This window comes from Heteronotia binoei, chromosome 2 (genome assembly GCF_032191835.1).
Source record: "Heteronotia binoei isolate CCM8104 ecotype False Entrance Well chromosome 2, APGP_CSIRO_Hbin_v1, whole genome shotgun sequence".
Classification (NCBI taxonomy): Eukaryota; Metazoa; Chordata; class Lepidosauria; order Squamata; family Gekkonidae; genus Heteronotia; species Heteronotia binoei.
The window spans coordinates 89370298-89394619 of NC_083224.1; the positions used below are offsets into that span (position 1 = coordinate 89370298).

The 24322-nt window shown below is 46.5% G+C and overlaps 1 protein-coding gene across 1 annotated transcript in view; it reads right to left on the reverse strand.

Annotated features, from left to right (window-relative positions):
* LOC132567324 (inositol 1,4,5-triphosphate receptor associated 2-like) overlaps window positions 1–1336 on the reverse strand; it is a 41107-nt gene extending 39771 nt beyond the window's left edge. Inside the window, exons 1-2 of the mRNA XM_060233006.1 lie at window positions 1118–1336; window positions 800–854 (exon numbers count right to left, since the gene is read on the reverse strand). Of these exons, the coding sequence (XP_060088989.1) occupies window positions 800–854; window positions 1118–1143 (81 nt within the window). The 5' untranslated portion in view covers window positions 1144–1336. The remainder of the gene's footprint in view (window positions 1–799; window positions 855–1117) is intronic.
* Window positions 1337–24322: the final 22986 nt, after the last annotated feature.

Genomic DNA, 24322 nt, shown 5'->3' on the forward strand with positions numbered 1-24322 from the left:
TCTACTTGCCATGGAGAATTTTCAGGACAGCATCAGTCAGCAGCAGGAATGGATCATAATGGCAACTAAAGACTCCATACCAGGCAGAAGAATAACACTGGTTGCTTCTGCCCTAGCCATGTAATCTGGAATGGATTTATTCCATTCACTTTGCTTTACAGAAACTCTAGATGATGTTGCTTTCAACCTGTTGTACTGCAATGTTTTCTGTCCTTTTCCTGTCTTTTAAATTATATTATTTGTAGTGATGTTTTAAAACAGAAAACTATCAAGGATCCACACTATACAGTGTGCACAGGCCAAACTATATTGAATCTTCCAGCACATTTAAATTTTCCTCCATTCCTCTTCGCTGTTTCACAGTCACTTCTTAGGATCCTAGACCCACATGGATAAATAGCTATGTGGGTCAGGAGGTTGCTGTGGGGAGAGAGAAGGGGATGGAGGCAAATAATTCAGTTCTTCCTCTCCCATCAGCAAGAGCTAGAAAGGATTACTGTGATAAGGAGAAAGGCTGGAAAAAATATACACTGTTTGCAGAAACAGGCACAGAAGAGGAAAGACCCACCGCTGGAGAGGGAGCCAGCTGATACTACTATCCTGATAGACTGAGATTGTGAACCCCTGAAATGACAGAAGAGCTGGAGAGCAATTATTGGTCATGAACAACATCAGTTGTTAAGCAATGCTAACCAAGCATATCGGGACAGTGTTCTGGGAAAGTGTGAGACAATTTCCTCTGCCCCTTCCTCCAGCACAGTATAGGATCTCCATCCCACTCTCCAGTCTGTTCTTTTACCTGCATCCAAGGAGAATGCAAGTCTATGCTGATCTGCCTGATCAATGGTGGTTTGCTGAAAGGCCAAACAGGATAGGTTAATGACCATAGAGGTCCACTAGAAGATGACTCTGTTAGAGCAAGCAGGTACCTAGCCATTGTCTCACACAGGATATATTGCCTGGAATTTGCCACTCCAGGAGAAACAGCTACACACTGGCAGATGTTCCAAAGGAGAAGTGGAGGTAGCCTCTACTGGACATTCTTCTGCAGCATTATCTAGTTCTATGGGGTGCTTTGGGATTTTTCCCCTCTGCTTAAGCATCACCTGCGCCTTACCTCTGCAGCTCTACTCTGTTCTCCATACTAGTCCAAGCAGCCAGCAGCCAATGCTGCAGAATCCCTGCAGCGACCTTTCTCTCAATGGTAAGGAAAACTGAGAGGGTGCAAAGGCATTTCCAAAAAATCTTAGTCACAGACTGATGACAATGGTTACATTTATCACATTTCAGCTATACAGACAAATGAACCTTGTAGTATCCAGACTGTTATTGCTATCTTCTAGGCAAAATGGTGAATTAAAGCAAAGGGAGCCATCTATTGGGAAGGTGCATGGATTGCAGGCATGGTGACTTTTGGGAAGTTTAAAGTTCTTGATGAACAGAAGTGGGAGTAATTTGAGTGCTATTACCCCAGCAAGCCCTCTCCCCTCCCCTTAGTCTGTTAAATATATCCTCTTAGTCCAGAAATATATCTAGAAGAGAAGAAGAGCTTGGATTTATACCTCACTCTTCACTACCCAAATGAGTCCAGTTTATAATCTCCTTTCCCTTCCCCTCCCCACAACATACACCCTAAGAGAGCTCTAACAGAAACCACTCTTGAGAGGAACAGTTCTGTGAGAACTTGTGACTGACTTAAGGTCACATCAGCAGGTGCATGTGGAGGAGTGGGGAATCAAACTCAGATCTCCCAGGTAAGAGTCTGTGCACTTAATCACTACACCAAACTGGCTCTCTGGCTGGTACTAGTCTGTATTTGTTCCTTGTACAAGGAGTCATGAGTTTCAGCTTAGTCTCCAGGCTTTCCCTCATCATAGAAGTCTTGATAGCATATACAGGGTTCAAAGGAGATCTGCCCCTTCCAGGTACCAACTAGTTTCAGACCTGCATAGCTTCAGCAGTATTTAGCATGTAGTTGGGAGAATCAGTACCTAGGAAAAGATGTTTAAGGAATGCACTATCTCAGTACAAATGGGAGCTGGTAGGTATAGGGCTGGGATTTATCACAGACCATTGTTTGGCAAGGATATGCACTATGTAACTTCCACAGCATCCCAAGAGTTGATGAAACAAGAGTATCTATTTCCCCCACATGTAAACAAATATTGTGCAACACTAGATCAGTGAAACAAAACTGCACATCTCTAAAAGATGCTTCATGAAGAAAAAATTGACCTGGCTTGCTTAACAGAAACATAGCTGGGATAAAATGACATGGTGTGTCTGTCTCCCCTGGATATGCATTCTTCAAACCTGCACAACTGGCTGGGGAGGAGGTGTGGCTATTATTTTCCATGAGTCCTTCAATTTCTGCAAACTATTACTTGCATTGACTGTATGCTCCTTACATTAGGGACTAAGGACAGACTAGGCATTCTGCTTGTCTACTGGCTTCCTAGTTCCCCAATAGGCACCCTCCTAGAATTGGCAGAAATGTTGTCAGATGTGGCACTAGAGATTCATAGACCAATTGTTCGACAAGAGGTAAACATGCCAACAATACCTCATCAGGACCAGCTCAGGATTGTAAAGCTTCTTTGACTGTCTTGGGTCTCTACCAAATTGTGACCGGCCCCACACACAAAAGAGGTCACTCCCTGAACTTAATATTTTGCACTGAGCCTTTCAGGAAAGGTTTGCTATCAGGGCTAGAAGTTTGCCCTGAACCATGGTCTGACTACTTCTTACTTAAAGCCAAGGTAAATGTGGCCCCAATACCCCACAAAAGAAGGGGCCCAGTTAAAATGGTCAATGGAAGCTCATGATTCCTACTGGATTCCAGAATGTCCTGGGAAATTTTAGGATTCCAAGCCATTCTGTTGAGGCCACAGTGGAAACATCGGATGTGAAGTTGCTTGAAGCTATTGCCAAGGTTGCCCCTTGTTGACCTCTTCTGCCTGTGGGATGTCTTATGGTTTACCACAGAGCTGGATGATCTGAAAATAGTTAGTGCTGGCAGAGAACTCATACTGAATCTGATAGGCTGTGCTATAGAGTTCATTGTAAGATCCATGAAACAGCACTGACAGCAACAAAGAAAGGTTACTTTTCTACTATTATAGCATCAGCTAGTTCATCCACCCCTATTGTTCAAGATAGTTCAGCATTTGCTGCTACCTAAATCTGAGTCTCTAATGTCCCTGGAGCAAACCATTAGCTATGATACACTTGCCAAGATTTTTTGCTGATAAAATATTGAGAATACATTCTGATCTGGATATCAGTTAGGAATTCCAGGAGAAAGGCCTAATATAACATCTGGGCTACTTATGGATTATTTTGACCCAGTATCCATGATAGATGTGGACAAGATCCTAGGATCTGTGAAGGCTACTACTTGTACCCTGAGTCCTTGCCCATCGTAGCCGATAAAATCACATACAGACAACATCAACAAACACCTTTCTTCAACCACTCAAAAAGGCCACTATTCAGCTACTACTTAAAAAAACATTCCTACAGAAAAAATGATGTGGCCAGTTATCTACCTTTTCTGGACAATGTGATTGAGAGAACAGGAGTGAACCGATCCAAGTGTTCTTTGATAACTCATCTGTTCTAGACCCTTTTCAAGTCTGGTTTCAGACCAAACTATGGGATATGGATGGCTCATCTGGTTTTAGTCGATGACCTCCATCTGAATGTAGACAAAGGCCAAGTCCCTCTTATGCTTTTGCTGGATTTATCTGTAGCCTTTGATCATGCCATTTCATTGAGGTACCTGGAGACAGAAGCAGGTATCAAAGGATGTGTATTAAACTGGTTCAAATCAATCCACATGGACTATTGGAAACCAGCTATTATTGATGTGGGACCTATTTTGTGGGGTTCCAAAAGGCGCAATTTTACACACACACACACACACAAGCTTTTCAATCTCTATGTAAAGCCCTTAGGACAAATCATCTCTAGTTTTGAGATTGGTTGTCATCAATATACTGATGATGCTGAGTTTTATAGATCCTTATCCAAATTTTCTGGTGAAGAGATACAGATTCTGAATCACAGCCTGGCTGCAGCAGTTAACTAGCTAAAAGTCAACAAATTGAAAAGACAGAGGTAATGCTGGTTGGGAAAGTGGAGTCCTTGAAATACTTGCTGACTCAGTTGGGGTCATATTGGAGCCAGCATTATTCCTGGAGATGCAAGTTAATGCAACTGCAAAAAAGGCTTTCTTCCAGCTCAGCCTAGCCTGTAAAATGGCCTCATACCTTGATACATCTGACCAGGCCACCTGGATCCACACCAAAGTTAACATTGAGATATGGCAAAGTACTGTACATTGATCTCCCCTCAAAATCAACTCAGAAACTCCATCTGGTCCAGAATGCCAAGGCTTAGCTATAAGTGGGAGCTAGATGGAGCATGCATATTACTCCCATTCTGCAAACCCTCCATTGGTTGCCTATTAGTTACCGAGCTCCATTTAAGGTATTGACTATCACATATAAAGCCCTTTATGGTCTTGGCCCCTCTTATTTACAGAACCACCTCTTTCTCTATGCTTCACCATGAAAACTCTGATCATGTCAGCAGGGGCTCCTGCAGGTGCTAACCTGCAAATGGGCAAACTCCACAACTGTCTGTACACATTCTTTCTCCATTGTGGCTCCCACTTTGTGGAATGGCCTGCCCCAAAAAGGTCAGGAAAACTTCCACTCTCCTGGCCTTCCACAAACTATGCAAAATTGAACATTCAAGAGGGTTTTCCTGTGCAGGTAATAAGGCTACACAATAAAAAATAGTTTCACAAACTTATTCAGATAAATGATTGGGACTTAATTGGGGTCTTTATTGCAGTATATAACATATTGTACATACGCTCCTGTTATGTAATTTCTGTACCATTTAATGTAATATTTGTTGGAAATATGTAATGTACTGAGAACCGAGACGGTGTGAAGGCAACATTCTTTATTGCGAGCACATTACAAAAGTGAGCACACGCGGCCGGGGTCCCGCATATATACATTCCCCAGACGGCCCCCCTGGTCCGACCAGGCCAATCCTGGTCAGTTAAACTTCCCGCCACAGATGTTGAGGGGCGGGGCCTCTGGCGAGCCACATCCGGGAACCCGAGGGTCTCCTTTTGGTAACCACTGCCATACGGCCCGGCCGCTTATGTACAATACATAACACTCCTCCCCCTTTAGCTCAGGACACATAATCTTTTAAGTATGCGGGGGCCGTGCGCTCCCGGGTGTACCTCCGTAGGCTGGCTGGCGGAGTGGGAGCGGTGGCCGCCGCCGTCGGGACCGTGGCTGCCGATCCGGGTGGAGTGGCGGTTTCCCCACTGGGATGAGCCGTCGGTCTGCAGTTGTCCCTGATCGGCTGTTCCGCCGGTGCTCCTGCCGCTGCGCTGTGCTCGGCCGGAGCGGACGGCGGATCGGGATTATCTCGCTGCGGACCCGCGGCAGCAGGCGCCTCTGTGCTCTGCCCTTCAGTTGGTTCTTCTTGCACGGTGCAGCGCCGTATCTGGTCGATATGCCTCCGCAAGAGGAGGCCACCCTCCGTGGACACGTCGTAGCGGCGGGACCCAGTTACTCGAAGTACCCGCCCCGCCACCCACTCGGGACCACTCGCGTAGTTCCTAGCGTACACGGGGTCCCCCGGGAAGAACCCCCTAGCCGCCTCTCTGCACTTGGGGGAGCTTCGGATGTCGGTGGCCCGGTCGGGGTGCAGCCGATCTAACCTCGTTATGAGTTTCCGTCCCATTAACAGCTCGGCCGGGCTGACCCCTGTGATGGGGTTGGGAGTTATCCTATTGTCAAATAGGAATGCGGCTAGGTGGTGGTCCCAGTCTCCCTGCACTATGTGGCCCAGGGCCTCTTTTGTGGTGCAGACCATCCGTTCTGCCTGGCCATTGGTAGCTGGATGGAATGGGGTGGACCTTATGTGATGGATCAGGTACCTCTGCAAAAACTCCCGGAATTCTCGGGAGGTGAAGGCAGTCCCATTATCAGAGACAATGGTGTCTGGGATCCCGTGTGTGCTCAGGACCCTGCGTAATGCCCGAATTGCCGCAGCCGTGGATGTCGAAGCCACCGGGATGACTTCCAGCCACTTAGTGTAGGCATCTACCAATATCAAGAAGATCTGGACCTAGAAGGGGCCAGCGAAATCTATATGTAGCCTGGCCCACGGCTTTCTGTGTGTTTCCCAACACTGGGCTCTGGGCGGTTCAGGCCGGGACTCCTGACATGCGGTGCACCTCCGGACCCATCCCTCAATTTCTTCGTCCATCCCTGGCCACCATACGTAGCTGCGTGCTAGGGCCTTCATCCGGACGATCCCCGGGTGCGTTTCATGCACGGCCTCCAGCACTTGTCTCCGCAGCGGGGGGGGGACCACCACCCTGCTCCCCCATATCAGACACCCCTTGTGGGCGGCTAGTTCCTCCTTTCTCGTGGAGTATGCCTTGAACTCCTCCCCCAGTTTTCCTTCTGGCCAGCCCCTCACCACCCAGTCGAGGACCCGGGCGAGAGTTTTGTCTCACCCTGTGGCTTTTGCTACCTCTGCTGCGTGTAGGGGCTGCTCTGGCAGCGTTTCTATTAGCATCACATGGTTGGCTGGGGCCGGGTCGGGGTCTATGAAGGGGAGCGGTAGGCAACTGAGGGCGTCTGCGTGACCCATGGCCTTGCCCGGCCGGTGGACCAGGGCATAGGTGTAAGAATTAAGGAATTGATTCCATCGCAAAACGCGTTGTGATAGAATCTGTGGCGTTTGGTGATCCGGGGCCAGGAGGCCCCGGAGCAGCTTGTGGTCTGTGGCTATTGTGAACCGCCTCCCGTACAAATAGTCGTGGAACTTGCGCACCCCCGCAACAATTGCTAGGGCCTCTTTGTCTATTTGCGCGTAGTTCCACTCCGCTGTAGTTAGGGTCCTAGAGTAATAGGCTACTGGGACCTCCCTCCCATCCGGGAGTTGGTGACCCAGGACGGCGCCCACCCTGTACGGCGACGCATCACATGCTAGGATTACCGGTAGGCCCTCATCAAAATGGTGGAGCACATCGTTTGATATGAGTAGGTCCTTTACTGCTTGGAATGCCGCTGCCTGTTTCTGTCCCCAGGGGGCATTCTTATCCAAGAGTCTGTGGAGGGGTTCTGCAATGGCGGCCTTGTGGGGCAAGAACGAATGGTAGAAATTTAATAGCCCCAAGAAACTCTGGAGATCCGCCTTGCTCTTTGGGGTTGGGGCTTCCACAATAGCTGTGGTTTTGTTGGGCGTCGGGTGGATTCCTGCTGCGTCCACCACAAACCCCAAGAACTCTACCCTGGGCACCCCCAGGGAGCACTTTTCCTGCTTTACTTTCAGGCCGGCCTCTTGGAAATGGCGGAGCACTTCACGCAGCCGGTTGCAGAATTCCTCCGGGTCCGGGGCAGCGATCAGAACGTCGTCGAAAAACGGCTGTACCCCGGGGATCCTTTTGAGGAGAGAATCCATCAGACTCTGGAAAACCCCCGGGGCCACGCTCACCCCAAACTGCAACCTCCGCACCATAAACGCCCCCCTGTTGGTGACTATGGTTTGTGCCTCTGCCTTGGTGGCGTCTACGGGCAGCTGCTGGTACGCCTGGGCCAGGTCTAGTTTCCCAAAAATCTTGGACCCCACCAGCGCAGCCAAAATGTGGCTGATGACTGGGACCGGGTAGGGGTTATTCTGAAGTGCCTTGTTAATAGTGCACTTATAATCTGCGCATATGCGCACGTCCCCGTTCGGCTTCACCGGGGTCACGATCGGCGTCTCCCATTCAGCGTGGGAGATGGGTTCCAACACCCCCTGGGCCGTGAGGCGATCTAGCTCGGCCTCAATCTTAGGCTTTAGCGCAAAGGGAACCCGCCTGGCCTGTAACCTTACCGGCCACACTGGGGGTCGAGGGGTAAGGATATGGGGGCCCCCTTATAACACCCCAGGGCCCCATAAAATACCTCCGGGAACTCTTTACATACGTTGTCAAATCCCCGCGTACCCAGTTGCTGCACCCCCACTATTTTTATCCCCAACGGCTGGAACCAGGCTAGCCCCAGAAGTGTGGTGAGCTGCCTTTTAACCACTAGTATTTCGAGGTTGCCCCTGAACCCCTTGTACTCCACCCCCACCGTTGCCCAACCCAGGATTTGTACAGGGTTCTTTTGGAAGTCCCGGAGCACGAAACCGGCCGGACGCAGTCTGGTCTGGCCCCGCGAGCACAGCCTCCTCAAGGATTCTTCCGATATTATGGAGATGGAGGAACCCGAGTCCAGTTCCATCAGACAGGGCTTGCCCCCTATCCTGACTGAGACCTTAACCTTGTGGGGGGTCTCGTCGGGCAAGTTCATTACCTGTACGCTGGTAGATGCTGTCGCGTAGTCCCCGGTTGATTCCTGGTTGGTCGCCTGGCGGTGGCGGGTGCCCTTGGACCGGCAGGCCCTTGCTATGTGGCCCATCTTGCCGCAGCTGCTGCAGACCACGTGGAGGTAGGGGCAGTCCCTTCGCTCGTGTTGGTCCCCGCAGCTGGTGTACCTGGTCGAGGCTGGTCTCTCCATCGCCCGGGGTCGCTGGGTCACTCGAGGGCCCGTCCCTGGTTGGCAGCACAGCTGGAGTGCCTCCTCCTCCTCCGGTCCGTAGGGGTCCATCTCTCCCTGGTGGACGGTGTCGGTTCTTGTTTTGGGAAAGGTTCTCATGGACCGCTCGAACGCCACTACCTCGTTGAAAGCGCTCTGGAGCTCTTCTCTCGCGAACAGCTTCTGCTGCAGCCTCTCATCCAGCAGGCCCCAGACGAAACGGTCTGCGAGGGACTCTTCCAGCTGTGCGAAGCTGCATTTGCCCCGCAATTTGGCGGAGGGCCGCCAGGTAGTCGGCGGCCGACTCTCCCGCCTTTTGGTCCCACTTGTGGAAAAGGAACCGTGGGCCACGTGTGAGGGCTGTGGCAGGAAGTGCCCGGTGAGGAGCCGGACTATCTCTTTGTAGGACTTCTCCGTGATCCTCGCGGGGGCTGAGAGACCCTTGGCAATCTCGAACGTGGCCGCCCCGCAGACGCTAAGGAGGATGTCCCGCTTCATGCAGTCTTCAGTTATGCGGTTTGCCCGCAGGTAGCACTCAACCCGCTCCGTGTAGGTTTCCCACCCCTCCGGGGTAGCGGGGTTGAATTCTTCGAGATGGCCCGTGGTCCCGCTCTGGGTAGCCATGGCGGCTGTGGCGGTGGTCGCCGACGGGTTGCCTTTGCTGTCTCCGACGGATCCGCGTAGCCCTGTTTAAATTTCCCAGGCTAGGATCCCACCTTCGTCGCCACTGTAATGTACTGAGAACCGAGACGGTGTGAAGGCAACATTCTTTATTGTGAGCACATTACAAAAGTGAGCACACGCGGCCGGGGTCCCGCATATATACATTCCCCGGACGGCCCCCCTGGTCCGACCAGGCCAATCCTGGTCAGTTAAACTTCCCGCCACAGATGTTGAGGGGCGGGGCCTCTGGTGAGCCACATCTGGGAACCCGAGGGTCTCCTTTTGGTAACCGCTGCCATGCGGCCCGGCCGCTTATGTACGTAACAAAATACGTATGTATGTAACAAAATACGTCTGTTTTGTATGTCCTTTCCAATGTTCTAAAGTTCCAGTCATTATAGGGTTAACACTGTGCCTGATTCCCTATTGTCTGCATGACCTAGGAAGAAGATACTGACTGCTGTCAATCAAGGTCTAGAAGTGGGAAAACCTGTTTTGTTTATTTGGTCAGTTAGTCAGGTGACTTCCTTTGTTCAGGCAGAGAGGTCAAGAAGGAGGAGGAAGTAGTTTCCATTAAGCATGTGGTTCTCAATGTGTTAGCGTGTAGTTCTTAAGTGTTTGTTGTTTTATCCCCCAGTACCCTTTCCCTGTAGAAATAAATATGTTTTCGCTTTTTCATGTTAAATGCCTCTCAATGATTATTTGATCCAGTGATCCATTGCACTGTTTGAGATAATGAAATAGACACATATGCTATGCTCCTGTTTCTTTCTGGTGTTTCCAGTCTTCTAATATCCTAATGAATTAGTTATTGAATGTCCCATTTTTTTAAATTGTACTGACTATGTGTAATCAGCCTTGAGTCCCCGTGAGAAAGGAGGACTATAAGTTATGTAAAAATAAAAATAAATTGTGTTCTGTATTCTTAACAATGTGTTTAGCCTGAACTGGAAGCTTCATGAAAAGACTGATATGCTGATACTCTTCCATTTTCCAGTTACAAAATTTAATTGCCTCATCAAGAACAATTTCCTACAAAAATATGACTACTGTATAGAAAATGTCCATGTGTATATTATCATGTGGTAAAATGGAGAGTGGAGGGTAGTAAGATAACCCAAGAAAGAGCCTTCTTAGCCATGGCATCAAAGCTCTGGAACTCTCTCCTCAGGGAGATTTGTCTGTCTGGTCTTCTGCCAGTGAGTGAAGATTCTCCCCACTCTGCCATTTGACATTCTGTCAATGATCCCTCCTTTCTTACTGATGTTTTATGTTTTGTCAGTACTTTTAACTGTTTTATATATTTTAAGTGCTTTTTAACTCTTTAAAAAGTTGTTTTAATGAGATAAGTTTCAGAGGAGGGTTTATTTTAATGGTTTATAAATGTATTTTATCTTGTTGGCTGACTAATTTTAACTTGTTAGCTGACTTTGTGACCTTTGTGGGGGCCAAAAGGAGGAATATAAATGTTGTAAATAAAATAAATAAAGACAGTTGTCTTCACACACAAGTTACATGCAGTTTCCAAAGCAAAAATGACATCAGTGTAGGGAATGTGTCATTCTACTGTATCACAAACTGAACCAGCTCGTTTGGCAGCTAAACGTTTGTGATAGTTCATGCTTCACAAACCAGGAACTCCATGAACCATGAACTGAAGCACATTTTTCTGTTTTGTGCCCATCCCTACTGGTGACTATCCCGAGTGCTACAAAATGAACTGAAAATTTATAATGGCCAGTAGCTATGCCCTCTGAGAAGTCTTGTGAGGTCTGGGCCACGTCCAGCATTTGAGGCCTTTAGCTGTAATAAAGATAAAAAATGAGGACACATGATAACAAAATGAATAAAGAAAGAAAGAGAGAGAGAAGAGAAAAGCTGTGAAACATCAAATATCAAAAAATAATTTGTCTAAATTTGAGGGGAGCCCTGAGCTTGAAGCCCGGGCTGAATAGCTCCCCCCACACAAACCATAGGTCCTGCCAGGGCCCCTACTGATGGCCAAATATTTTCAATGAAGAAAAATAACAAATTCAAGAAGAATTAAGACTAACAAATGAGGATTAACCAATTCAGTGAAGTCTCAAATTCAATTTGGCACTGGCTCATTGAACAAAGACAAATTATTGGGACCTGCTGGCACATAAAACTACCGCCAGAGTTTGTTGCAAGTTTCTCCCCCCAGCAGCTACCTACATTACTGGCAAGTAAAAGCTCGCTATGGAGATCTGGCCATCCTTGGCACATAACCCTGGAAGAGAGGGTATGTTGCAGCTTCAGGGAGAAAACGGCAAGCATCTTTGGGCTCCTTGGCATTTGTGGAACACTTGCTAAGCTATGGCAACAGATGATTGTAGGTGGAAGAATGACACGATAAACAGCAATAGAAAGACATACTGCAAAACAGAATAGGAAGACATGAAATAAACAATTAGATATCAAAGCTGAAAGAAAGGGAGGATGGCTTGGGAGGCAGTTTTAGCTTGTATTCCCAGAAGAAGATTGTTTGTGCTCGTTATTAACATTCCATACTTTACATCTGCAACATGGTTAAATTGTTCATAAAATAGAAAGAACAGAAACAAATAACATCTTATTTTCACCCCAACCCTAAATTATGGTGATAATGAAACAGCCAAGTATATAGATTTATTTTATGTTCTTGTGATATCCAATAAAACCCATGTTTATGTCTTAAGATGACAGAGTGAGGTTTAGTAAAATCCCTCCCCAGCCATGCAGTCACTGAGTGACCATATAAGACTAATTATACACTGAAGATACTATGCTATATGAACACCAGAAAAATACATACCTCAGGATTTCATGAAATTATTTCACATGTTTGGGTGAAGCAGTCTCCAGGGTAACTGCAAATACTTTTTAATCTTTATGAGACTCATGCTACAGTTAACTGCTGTCCAAGCAGAGAAGGAAGCACAAACCACCATGACTGGTTACTACCTCAGCTCTCCTTCAGGCAATTCTTCCTTTTGAAGTTCCCAGAATGGCTTTTAGCTGTCAAAAAGGTGAAGGGAAAGGGGAAGGCAATGGAGATTTTGCAGTAAGGATAACGCCCCCTGCCCCCATCACATGCCTAGTGGAACATTCTTTCCTTCTGAGAGCACCTGTTTATGACTGATCTCTTCCCACAACCCACTTATCACTGTAACACACAGGCATGATGGGGAGCTCTATTGCTAAAGCTCCTCCCACAGACAATGACTAATTCAGGCCAAGGGCATGGATCTGAGCTAGAGGAAGCAAACAGGAAGGGATTGGTTGATCTGGTCACTCTTTTCTGCTTTTGCAAGTCACATCAGCTGCTTGGATGTTAAGCTTCCCAAGCCACAAAGTGATAGCTAAGGAGAGGACAAAGGTGAATTCTGATCATTGTTACAGTCACTGCCTGATTATTTGGAAAGGTGTGTAAGACATACAGTGGAATGAAGTGAAAATGAACTAAGGTATACTTCTGAGGTGGTAGATTGTACTGATCATTGGAGGCTGCAGGTGATATTATTTTCTGAAACATTCTGCCACACAGAAGTCTCCCTGCAAAGCGGAAAACTTGCAGTGCAAGGAGTGTACTGGCCTGGTGCCTTTCCCCTGATGTGCTAGTTCTTTACTTGGAGTTCTTCCTGCCACCTGTGGCTTAAAGCAGTACACTCTATGCTGCTACTTATTTTACTGCAAGTGTAGACCAGGCCTTCTTTCTAGTAATTTTAATCGCAGATATTTCATGCCCAGCCAAACATGTTCAGTGTGCTCATATATCAAAGTCAATACATATTAGTCTGCTTGCTCTATGGATTACATTCAGGTCTGCTTGCCTTGATCGTGCCTCCTAGAAAACGCTAGTGCAAAAGCTAGCATTAAATAGAAGGATTAAGGGAGGCAGATAGTTGATTAGAAAGAGAAATATAAGCAACCTCTTCCTAAACAGAAAAGCACTGTGCTGCCTAATCCTTTTCTTCTTTGTACTTCACTTTCTCCATTTGTACAAAGAGCAAGAGAATGACTTACCTTGACAGCAGGGTGAGTATTGTCCAGGGCTGCTGTGCAAAGGTCTAAGCATGAGCACAGGGGAAAATTGCTTCCAGAAGGCTCTCCTCTTCCATGCTGATGAAGGCGGCTAGACAAAGAGGGGGCACAGGTTTGTGCACTGCCCCGGAATTCCTAGTTCATAAAGACCAATCAGGAGTGCTGCTCCTGCTGGCTCCCTTTGAAGCAAGCTTCCTCCTAGTGAGCTTGCAGTCTATGGAATGCATTTTTGCTGCTGCTGGAGAAGCCCTTTGTTTATAAGCCAGACGCCTGCTGCCTTGTAAACATTGCCTGCTTGTCATGATTTCAGCTCTTTCTGGCCATATGTTAGTAAAGCTTAAGACCTGACAAGAAGACTTTCCAAATGCCGTCATCTCGGCTTGGAAAGAGAGTAGCATTCTGCAATCAGGAGGGAAAGGGAGCATTATGCAAAGGCTGAGAAACTAGATCAACAGGGAGGCCCAGACAGAAAATGTATCATTGCCACCAGAAAACAGATTGTTTCAGAAAACCTTCAAGATGGCTAAATCACATCTGTCTTCACAGTAACAGTGATCAGGATTGATCTGAATGATGAGAGCCGCACCAATATACACACACAAATGCATACTTGACTCCTGCTTTGTTCTACTGCTTCAGACCAACACGGCTGCCCACCTGGATCTAGCTAAATATGTGTGTGTCATTATTACAAAGAATGTCTCTAAGCATGTCCTGAGTAGGCGCTGCAGATTTACGAGTTTGATTAATTGATGGAAAAATGAATCAACTGAAAAGATTAATTGGGGCTTAGGGTTGCTTTAATGTGAATTATTTTTAAGTGAAAGAACTTAACAAAAACTGTGGATGGCATGTGCCCTTTTAGAAGAAACATTCTAATCTTTCATCTTTATATTCACTTTTAGTTTAGTTTAGTTTAGTTTAGTTTAGTTTAGTTTAGTTTAGTTTAGTTTAGTTTAGTTTAGTTGTAATTTGTATCCCGCCCTTCCCACCAGGTGGCTCAGGGCGGTTTACAGCATTTTACTCTCATATACATGCATCCTATCATATTTTTATCCCATCTTTCCTCAAATACAAATGTGCATCATTTTGTTAAGTGAAAGAACTTAACAAAAACTGTGGATGGCAAGTGCCCTTTTAGAAGAAACATTCTAGTCTTTCATCTTTATATTTCACTTTTACTCTCATATACATGCATCCTATCATATTTTTATCCCATCTTTCTTCAAATACAAATGTGCATCATTTTCCCCTTCAGATTTTGATTTGAGGTAGGGTCGGGTGAGAGAATATGAATGACCCAAAGCCATCCACAAAACTTTTCAGCTGAGAAGAAACCCATGGTTTCTTGTTTTTGTATTGTGCCAAGTTGTGCAGTAATATGTGTATGCATTATTTAAAACAAGGAATGTCTTATCTTTAAAAGTGCTTTTATTTACATGCATCTTAATGCCAATTTAGTCAATCAGCTAAAATTCATGCCAACCACTGTTTTTTAATCAGATTATAGCCATGCCAAATGTTTCCACTGAGGAACCACAGCCAGCTCCACACATTAGGGATAAGGAGGCAGGGAATATATATCAAAATGGTGCAAGTTTCCAGTTATTTGTTCCCTGGCATTTCTCTGACTACACTTACCCTATATTGCAACAGCACTCTCAGTTGGCTAATCATGCATGCTGAAATGTACTCCTGACTTTCATTTTCCTCAACTGAGTCCCATGCAATGCTGAGTCCCAGAGAAGGTCTCATTCCAACAACAGAATTATAAACATTTTTTTTTTAAATCACTTACATATGGTGCCTTTAGGGGCAGAATGATAGTTTACAAAATAAAATAAGACTAAAACATTATTTTAAACGTGCTAAACCCAAGCCAGTGAAAACCCAGAAATATAAAAAAACACAATGAAGATAAGGCAGCCACTTCAGCTGTTGGACACTGGGTACCATTCAAGGCAGCAAATTATTTTATGTGGACATGGTGGTGGTGGTGGAGGTGGCCAATGTGAACTCAGAGTAATTACTTAGCATTTTTACTTCAGATGAGAGCAAAAGCTAAGAACAGCCCTGCTTTCTAACCCATTTTCCTCATCTCTGCACTATTTCCACAACACGTCTACCTCCCACACAATCCATCCTTAAAGCAGCTTTGTTGCTTTTAATCAGACTTAAGTTGCAATGATGCCTGCCTATGCATCAAGATAAGCAATTGTGACTGGTTAGAAAGGAATTTCAGAGGTTCCTTGGAGTGCCATACTCCATGTTCGCTGATCAGACACTTAGGCACAGCTCTTCAAAACTACTCCTCTGCTCCGGCACAGAGTATTCAGGACCAGCTTCTTTAAGTGTCATCCTTAACAAAAGAGACTTGCAAGGAGCTCTTCAGTATCCCAAAACCTATTCATTTCACCCCTCTCTCTGCTAATGCCCACAGCACAACTGAAATCTTGAAAGTCTGACTTTGTTGCAGCTTGTAAAACAGAGCAGTCAAACCCATTTGTTACAAGGGCCAGATCTGACATAAGTGTCATTTTGTTGGAAAGAGCCATGCATGTCATAAAATGTAAAACCAGGTACTGGAGATATAAACTTTATAAAGGTGATTTCAGATGCTGAATAGCAATTGCAGGTGAATGACAGTAGCAGGCTTGAATGGATTAGATGTGATATGCAGAGGGGGGTAGTAGGTATGGAGATACCAACACTGGTAATGAGACAGAAAACCTAGGTCTCAGAATAAATGAATATAAGTCTGACATTAGAAAGCACAACATTCAGTTGCTGACCTTAGCAGTGCTCTTACAAAGGAATGTCAAAGGGAAATTAGAAAAAGAGACTGCTGGACTGCAATTAGTAATGAAACTCAAGACGATGCATCCTCCTGGACTGAACTTGGGTAGATTTCCTGTCTCCTTGCCAATATGTGCTATTATCACTTGGCATCTGAAATCATTCCACTCTTCAAGATATAAGGACCAATCCAAGTGTTCTAATTCCTAATCAGGGTGTTTTTGAAAGAAAATAACTCTAGGTAGAAACACAAAAATCCAATTTTTAAAAACAACTTTTCAGAATAAGCCAAAATACTTTCCTCAATGTACATGTATATTATGCTTGTCAGAAGAATCCATCCATCAACCCACCCTCCTTCCCTTCAAAGAAGTGTACTTCCACACAAAAGCTTATACTTGGAACAAAACATTGTTGGTCTTGAAGCTGCAATGGGACTCCAATTTTGTTCTTTCCTCCCCAAGAGGAGGAGCAGCCCCAGAGAATGAAGCAGAAGTGTGTGTGTGTATGATTGCAAGAGAGAGAGACAGAGGCTTGTATTTGTATCTCCCACACGAAGTAGGAAGCAGCCACAGAGCTCTCTAAGTGCTTGTGTTTGTATGTGTGTGAAAAAAGAGAGTGCAAGAGAAAGGGAAGGGAGGCAGGAAGACGGAAGCAAAGAGCCACTGAGGGAGCTGGGGTGGGGGGAAGCAAGCTATGGTGCAGCTGCAGCCCTGGAAAAGAAAGCAGGAGGAGAAAGTTGCTTGGAGGATGGATTTGAGCCCTGCGCAGGTTGGATGTGGCCCATGGGCTGCTTGTTTAACACTACTGTAAATGTAAAACTCTTTTCCAGAGTCAGAATCTTGTTTCAAATAGCAATCTGATAAGTAATGTAAAAATTCATTTGTTCAGCTGTGACAATATTGACACAAGGTCAGGGTGGTGTAGTGGTTACTGGGAGACCAAGGTTCAACCCCCGAGTCTGCTGGGGAAACTTGAGTCAGCCTGGCCCACTTTGCAGGGCTGTTGCAAGGATAAAACAGAGGAGTACAATATAAATGAATAAATAAATAGAACACAGATTTAAATTGGTTTTGCAATATGTTAAAGACAAACAGATTTCCTATGGCACACATTTCCCTGGATTATTTGATTCCACTTCATCAAAGGTATGAAGTGTGCCCTTTGAAGAAGTGGAGAGGGAGCCATCCTGGTGTAGTGTAGGAGCACAGACTCTAATCTGGGAGAACCAGGTTTAGGGTTGCCAGGTTGATGCTGGAAAATACCTGGAGACTTTGGGGGTGGATCCAGGAGAGGGTGGAGTTTGAGGAGGGAAAGAGCTTAAGCATGGTACAATGGCATAGAGTCCACCCTTCAAGCAGTCACTTTCTCCAGGGGAGCTAATCTTCCAGCTAGGGATCAGTTGTAAAAGCAGGAGATCTTCAGGCCCCACCTGGAGGCAGACAACCCTAGGTTTGATTCCCCACTCCTCCACATGCAGCTAGCTAGGTGACCTTGGGTCACTCACAGAGCTGTTCTCTCAGAGCTCTCTCAGTCTCACCTACCTCCCAGGGTGTCTGTTGTAGGGAAAGGAAGGTAAGGAGATTGTAAACTGCTCTGAGACTCTGAGTGAAGGACAAGGTATAATTCCAGTTTCTTCTTCTGATGACAAATATGCAATGACAAAGAGAACACAGTGAAATCAAAGGTCATAAAATGTAAGAGGTACAGGAGATGAAAAATACGACCAAGCACATGAACATTCACAATGTTTTAATTTTATCAAAGAATTCCAAAAGTGGCTGTTTTTTTGGGAAACCTTACTTTTTTTGCTGCACAACTCCTGCTTCTTTGACAGTTCAGGGAGGTATGTGTCCCCCAGTTTTACTTACTAGGCCAGGAAACACATCCCATGGACATGCTTTAATTGCTCATTCCATAGTCCCATTGTATGAAATCTGCCTTCTAAAATGGCAGATGGCATGGCAGTAACAGAAATATTAAGGGTATAAACTTTCTTTAAAGTGAACTAGCTTAAGGTGATTATATAATGTTCCAGGTCATGCTGACTGTTAATCATCTTGTACCAGAAAGCAATCTTTACTGAAGCCACAGACAGTAGAGTACTGGCTGAACACTTCAGTCTATTTTAGGAGTCTACTTTGGCTACAGCCTTGAGTCCATCCTAGTAGGTTATTAAAAAGACATCAGTTGAACTACTATTGTCAACTAAGTAGCAAATGAATTATTTTGGCTATATCAAATGGAATTTGTGCAGACAAAATGTGGATAATTGCCCTTTTGACAAACATGTCTGGACCAGAAATTTCAGAGATGAAACAGGACTGTCCTATTAGTAAAATACAGATTTCAGTTCTTAAAACCTAAACAAAACACCTGGATAGTGAAGTGTAAGGGCACCTAATATTTTTGGGGAGGTAATATTTTACACAGTCAATATATTTATGCTACATAGAAGCTAAAGATATCACTTGGAGCCAATGAAACACTGCTGCTAGCAGAAATCTGCTTGTGGAGTGTGTCTTTTCTACCCCTCCCTAAAGCCTGAAATACTGCTTTTGCCTAGGCTTCCCAAATCTCCCGCCTGGGCGGGGGACCCCCGATTTGGAGCCTGCTCCCCCCGCTGGCCAACAATCTGGAAAGCGGGAGGAGGGTGTGTGTGGAATGGCCGCCCTTCCCACCCAGCTCCGATCCCAGCAGCTTCTCTCCTTGCCCTTCCCTTCCCACCCAGCCGGATCGCAGCAGCCTTTCTTCCGTTTTCCCAGGCTGCTTCTGGCCCCAATCAGCTGGCTGGCGGGGGGGGGGGGGAAGCGGGGAAGCCCCAGGACCATGTGCCTTTGCACCTCCGGTGGCAGCAACTGGTGAGTAGGGAGGCCAATCCCCTCTTCAGAGCCGACTAGCCAGAAATGGGGGGGGGAGGAGGGGAAGCTCCAGGACCATGTGCTTTTGCACCTCCTGTGGCAACTCGGAGGCCAATCCCCCCTTCAGAGCCGACTAGCCAGAAACGGGGAGGAGGGGAAGCCCCAGGACCATGTGCTTTTGCACCTCCTGTGGCAGCAACTCGTGAGTAGGGAGGCCAATCCCCTCTTCAGAGCCGACTAGCCAGAAACGGGGGGGAGGGGCGGAGAGAGGGAAACATCTTCATTATTCCCTATGTAGAGATCGATTCTCATAGGGTATAATGGGAAATTGTTCTGGAGGTTTCGGGGGCTCCGGGGGAGCTGTTTTTTGAGGTAGAGGCACCAAATTTTCAATATAGTATCTAGTGCCTCTCCCCAAAGTACTCCCCAAGTTTCAAAACGATTGGACCAGGGGGTCCAATTCTATGAGCCCAAAAAGAAGGTGCCCCTATCCATTATTTCCTATGAAAGGAAGACATTTTAAAAAGGTGTGCTGTCCCTTTAAATGTGATGACCAGAACTCTCTTGGAGTTTAATTATGCTTGTCACACCCTTGTTCCTGGCTCCGCCCCCAATGTCTCCTGGCTCCACCCCAAAGTCCCCAGATATTTCTTGAATTGGACTTGGCAATCCTACTTTTGCCACCAATAGCAACATTACAGGAGGTATTTTGGTTTGCAGCAGAAAGAGGCAAGCAGCCAGCGAGAAGCAATTTTTAACATCAGCTTATACAAGGACAGTTGTGCAGGTAGAACGCATCAGAGATTTAACTCATTAAAATCCCAGTGAAACGAATGGGCTGTGGATTCAAAGATGCGTGGAAGTGAGTGCATAATAAACAAAAGGATTAATTGCCACAAGATGCTGCAAAGTGGACTACTTTATGAGTGTTAAGTGACATCAAGTTGCTTTTCAGTTGTGGAGACGCTATGAATTAATGGCCTCCAAAACATCCCATTGTGCAGTGTTGCTCAAGTACTCCAAGCTGAGGACCATGGTTTCCTTTATGGAGCCAAACCATCTCATGCTGTGTTCTTTTCCTGCAGCCATCAATTTTTCCAGCATTATTGCCTTTTTCAGCAAGTCTTTATAATGTGACCAAAGTATGATAGCCTCAGACAGGTAATTTTAGCTTCTAGGGAGAGTTCAGGCTTGATTTGATCTAGAACCCACTTCTTTTTCTTTTTGGCAGTTCACAGGATCCATAAAACTCTCCTCCAACACATTTCAAATGAATCTTTCTGTCAAGCTTTCTTCAGTTCAGCATAATGGAGAATACTATGGCATGAATTATCTTAATCTACTTTATAATAATAATAATAAATTTTATTTTATATCCCGCCCTCCTCCGCCAAGGCAGGCTCAGGGCGGCTCACAAGACATGGTATATACCATGATTCCAATAAAATAGTTACTACAATAAAACACAGTTAAAATACAATTAAATTACAATTCATAAATTAATTAAATAAATCAGTTAAAACCATTATAGATTAAAGGTGCTACAGTTCAATACATATATAAGGGTGGCTAGATGTCATTTACCAGGGTTCCATCTTAAAAGCAAATTGAAAGAGGGCGGTTTTACAAGCCCTGCAAAACTGATTAAGGTCTCGCAGGGCTTGCACCTCCTCTGGTAGCTGATTCCACCAATGGGGAGCCATTATTGAGAAGGCCTGCTCCCTCGTTGTTTTTAGTTTAGCCTCCCTTGGTCCAGGGATTTTTAGAAGATTTTGAGAACTAGATCTCAGTGCTCTCTGAGGAACATATGGAGAGAGGCAGTCCCTAAGGTAGGCAGGTCCTCGGCCATATAGGGCTTTAAAGGTAATAACCAGCACCTTGTAACGAACTCGGTACACAATTGGCAGCCAATGCAGTTCCCGCAGCCTAGGCTGTACATGTTCACACCGAGGTAGTTCCACTAACAGTCTGGCTGCTGCATTCTGCACTAGCTGCAGTTTCCGCGTTCGGTACAAGGGCAGCCCCATGTAGAGGGCATTACAGTAGTCCAACCTCAAGGTGACCGTTGCATGGATCACAGTTGCCGGGTCGCTACGTTTCAGGAAGGGGGCCAACTGCCTCGCCCTCCTAAGGTGGAAAAAGGCGGATTTAGCAGTGGCAGCTATCTGGGCCTCCATTGTCAAGGAAGGCTCCAGTAGCACTCCCAGACTCTTGACCCTGCACACTGGTATCAGTGACGCACCATCAAAGGTTGGTAGGGAGATCTCCCCTCCTGGTCCGCCGCGACCCACGCAAAGGACCTCTGTCTTCACTGGATTCAGCTTCAGCCCGCTCAGCTTGAGCCAACCTGCCACGGCTTGCAGCGCCCGGTCCAGGTTTATAGGGACATCGTCAGTCCGGCCATCCATCAATAGATAGAGCTGGGTGTCATCAGCGTACTGGTGGCAGCCCAGCCCATACCTCCGGGCGATCTGGGCAAGGGGGTGCATGTAGATGTTAAACAACATCGGGGAGAGAACTGCCCCCTGAGGCACCCCACAATTAAGTAGGTGTCTCTGGGACAGCTCTCCTCCAATCACCACCCTTTGTCCCCGACCTTCAAGGAAGGAGGAAAGCCACTGTAAGGCTAGCCCCCGGATTCCTGCATCGGCGAAGCGGCAGGTCAGCAGCCAATGGTCGACCATATCGAACGCAGCCTATAAGTCTAACAACAGCAATACCGCCAAGCCGCCTCGATCCAGATGTCGCCGGAGGTCATCCATGAGGGCGACCAAAACTGTCTCCGTCCCGTGGCCTGGGCGGAAGCCGGACTGGTACGGATCTAAGGTGGAAGCGTCATCCAGAAAATCCTGTAACTGCAACGTCACAGCCCTCTCTATAATTTTGCCCCAAAAGGGCAAATTTGAGACCGGCCGGTAATGAGTCAATTCGGCCGGATCTGATGTAACCTTTTTCAAGAGAGGGCGGACCACTGTCTCTTTCAGGGATGTTGGAAAGGAGCCCTCTGAAAGAGATCTATTTATGATGTCTTGTATAGGATATCTTCGCTCCTCCTGGCAAGCCTTAATTAGCCAGGAGGGGCATGGGTCCAGATCACAAATTGTTGGGCGTGCAGTGACAAGGATTCTGTCGACTTCCTCCAAGCTGAGCGGGTCAAAACAGTCCAAGATCAAACCAGAAGACACGCACAGGGCCTCGAGTTCACTTACTGTATCCAAATTGGCAGGGCAGTCGTGGTGGAGCGACTGGATCTTGTCTGCAAAAAATTTCGCAAAAGCCTCACAGCCTATTTCCAATTCCTTAACATTTGGGTTGCCTTGTGGCAATGTAGTAAAATTCCGAATTATCCTAAACAGGCGCAATCTTAGCCGCAAAGTATGTTTTCTTTGCGGCCTTGACTGCCATCTCATAGGACCTCATAAACTTCCTATAAGATGTTCTAGTCGCTTCGTCGCGAGTATGCCGCCATTGCTTCTCTAGCCGTCTGAGACCTTGTTTCAGCTGGCATAGCTCCGGAGCGTACCACAGAGCCAGCCTAATCCGAGGTCGCAGAGGGCGTCGAGGTGCAATCTCATCAATGGCCCTAGAGAGCCAGCTATTCCAGGTTTCGACCAGGCCATTGAGAGAGTCGCCAGAGGGCCAGGGATCCCGCAGAGCTATTTGGAACTGTTCCGGGTCCATCTGGCTCCATGGGTGAGCCATAATGAGCTCGTCGCCTAAACAGGTTTGGGGTGGCATATCTACACGAGCCCTAAGGGCGAGGTGGTCCGACCATGGCACCGCTTCAGTGGTTATATCATCCACCGTAACCCCGGCCGCAAAGATCAAGTCTAACATGTGCCCGGCCTGGTGAGTGGGGGCTGTAACAAATTGAGAGAGTCCTAGCGTCGCCATGGATGACACTAGGTCCGTCGCCTGACTAGAGGTCGGGTCATCAGCATGGACGTTGAAGTCACCCAGGATTACCAACCTTGGGTGCTCCAGCGCCCAGCCTGTCGCCACCTCAAGCAGGGACGGTAAGGCGCTTGCTGGTGCGTTAGGCGTACGGTACACCAGCCAGATCGCCAACCCCTCTCCGGCCTCCCACGCCAGACCGGCACATTCAATACCCTCGATCCTTGGAGCCAGGAGCGCCCTAAAGGAGTAAGCCTGATGTTGCTTTCACGTTATCATGGCAGACTTTTTTACAGGGTGGTTTGCCATTGCCTCCCCCAGTCATTTACACTTCACTCCCAGTAAGCTGGGTACTCATTTTACTGTCCTCGGAAGGATGGAAGGCTGAGTCAGCTTTGAGCTGGCTACAGAGTAGAATTAACACTCCCTCTAGTGGTAGATATAGTGGTCACAGGTTTTGCTTCCTTAGATAAACAGGCAATTTATTCAAAAGGCTTAACTATGCCAAGAGGTATGGATTAGATTCAACCTTCCCTACTTCTTTCACATTGTGTCAGTGACCTGGTACACTGCTGTAACAGATACACTACTGTAACACCCAGTTTAAAGAGGAGTATCAATCTGATTATTTTAAAAGGGTAGAATGCTTGCCATTAGAGATACTTAAACTTTGTTCCTGTTCACAAATGGATAATCTTTACTGGATGTCATAATTAAACTCCTAATTCTGCACCTCTTCCTATTCTGTGACACACAGCCACTAGATGGCTTGTATCCAAAGATGCCATTCATGAAACTCTTTATTTCCAGTTTCTCTCTGTTTCTCCTGTCCTTCTAACATATTTCCAGGGTCACAGGATATGCAGTGTGGGGTAATAACCATGACTCACGCAAGTGGGGGGACTGATGCAGCAAAGAGAGCAAAGGGCAAGAAGTCATCCTTCCTTCCATGTGCCTCAGTGCTGCTCCTCTAACAAGAGGACCAGTATAGCAATTCCTGCAAACAAGTACAACACCAGAAATGTTCTTCCAGAGGTTGGAAAGGCCTGCAGGAACAGAGAGGAATGCGTGGAAATTCTGTGCACCTTCCGTGAACACGTCATTTGATACATCAGCCCACATCTGATGGGTTTCAACCTCCAGCATCTCATTTAAGAATGGCAGTTACTTCTATGTACCCTATTGCCTCTTCTATGTTTCTCCCCATTTCAGTGTGCTACTTAAGTAGCAACAATATTTATCCTATTCTGTACTTTTTGATGGGGCAGCCTGTGCACATCTTAGCATGATTGCAGCTGACACCCAAAGAGGTCTTATTTTGTAAAGATCTTTCTCCAGTAAGTCCTTAACTCTGGACTGATGACCAAGCTTGCCTTTTCAAACAACATGCATACTCACCCTTTAACCTAATGGTAAGAGCATGCAGAGAGACCTCAGCTTAACAGAAACAGACAACTA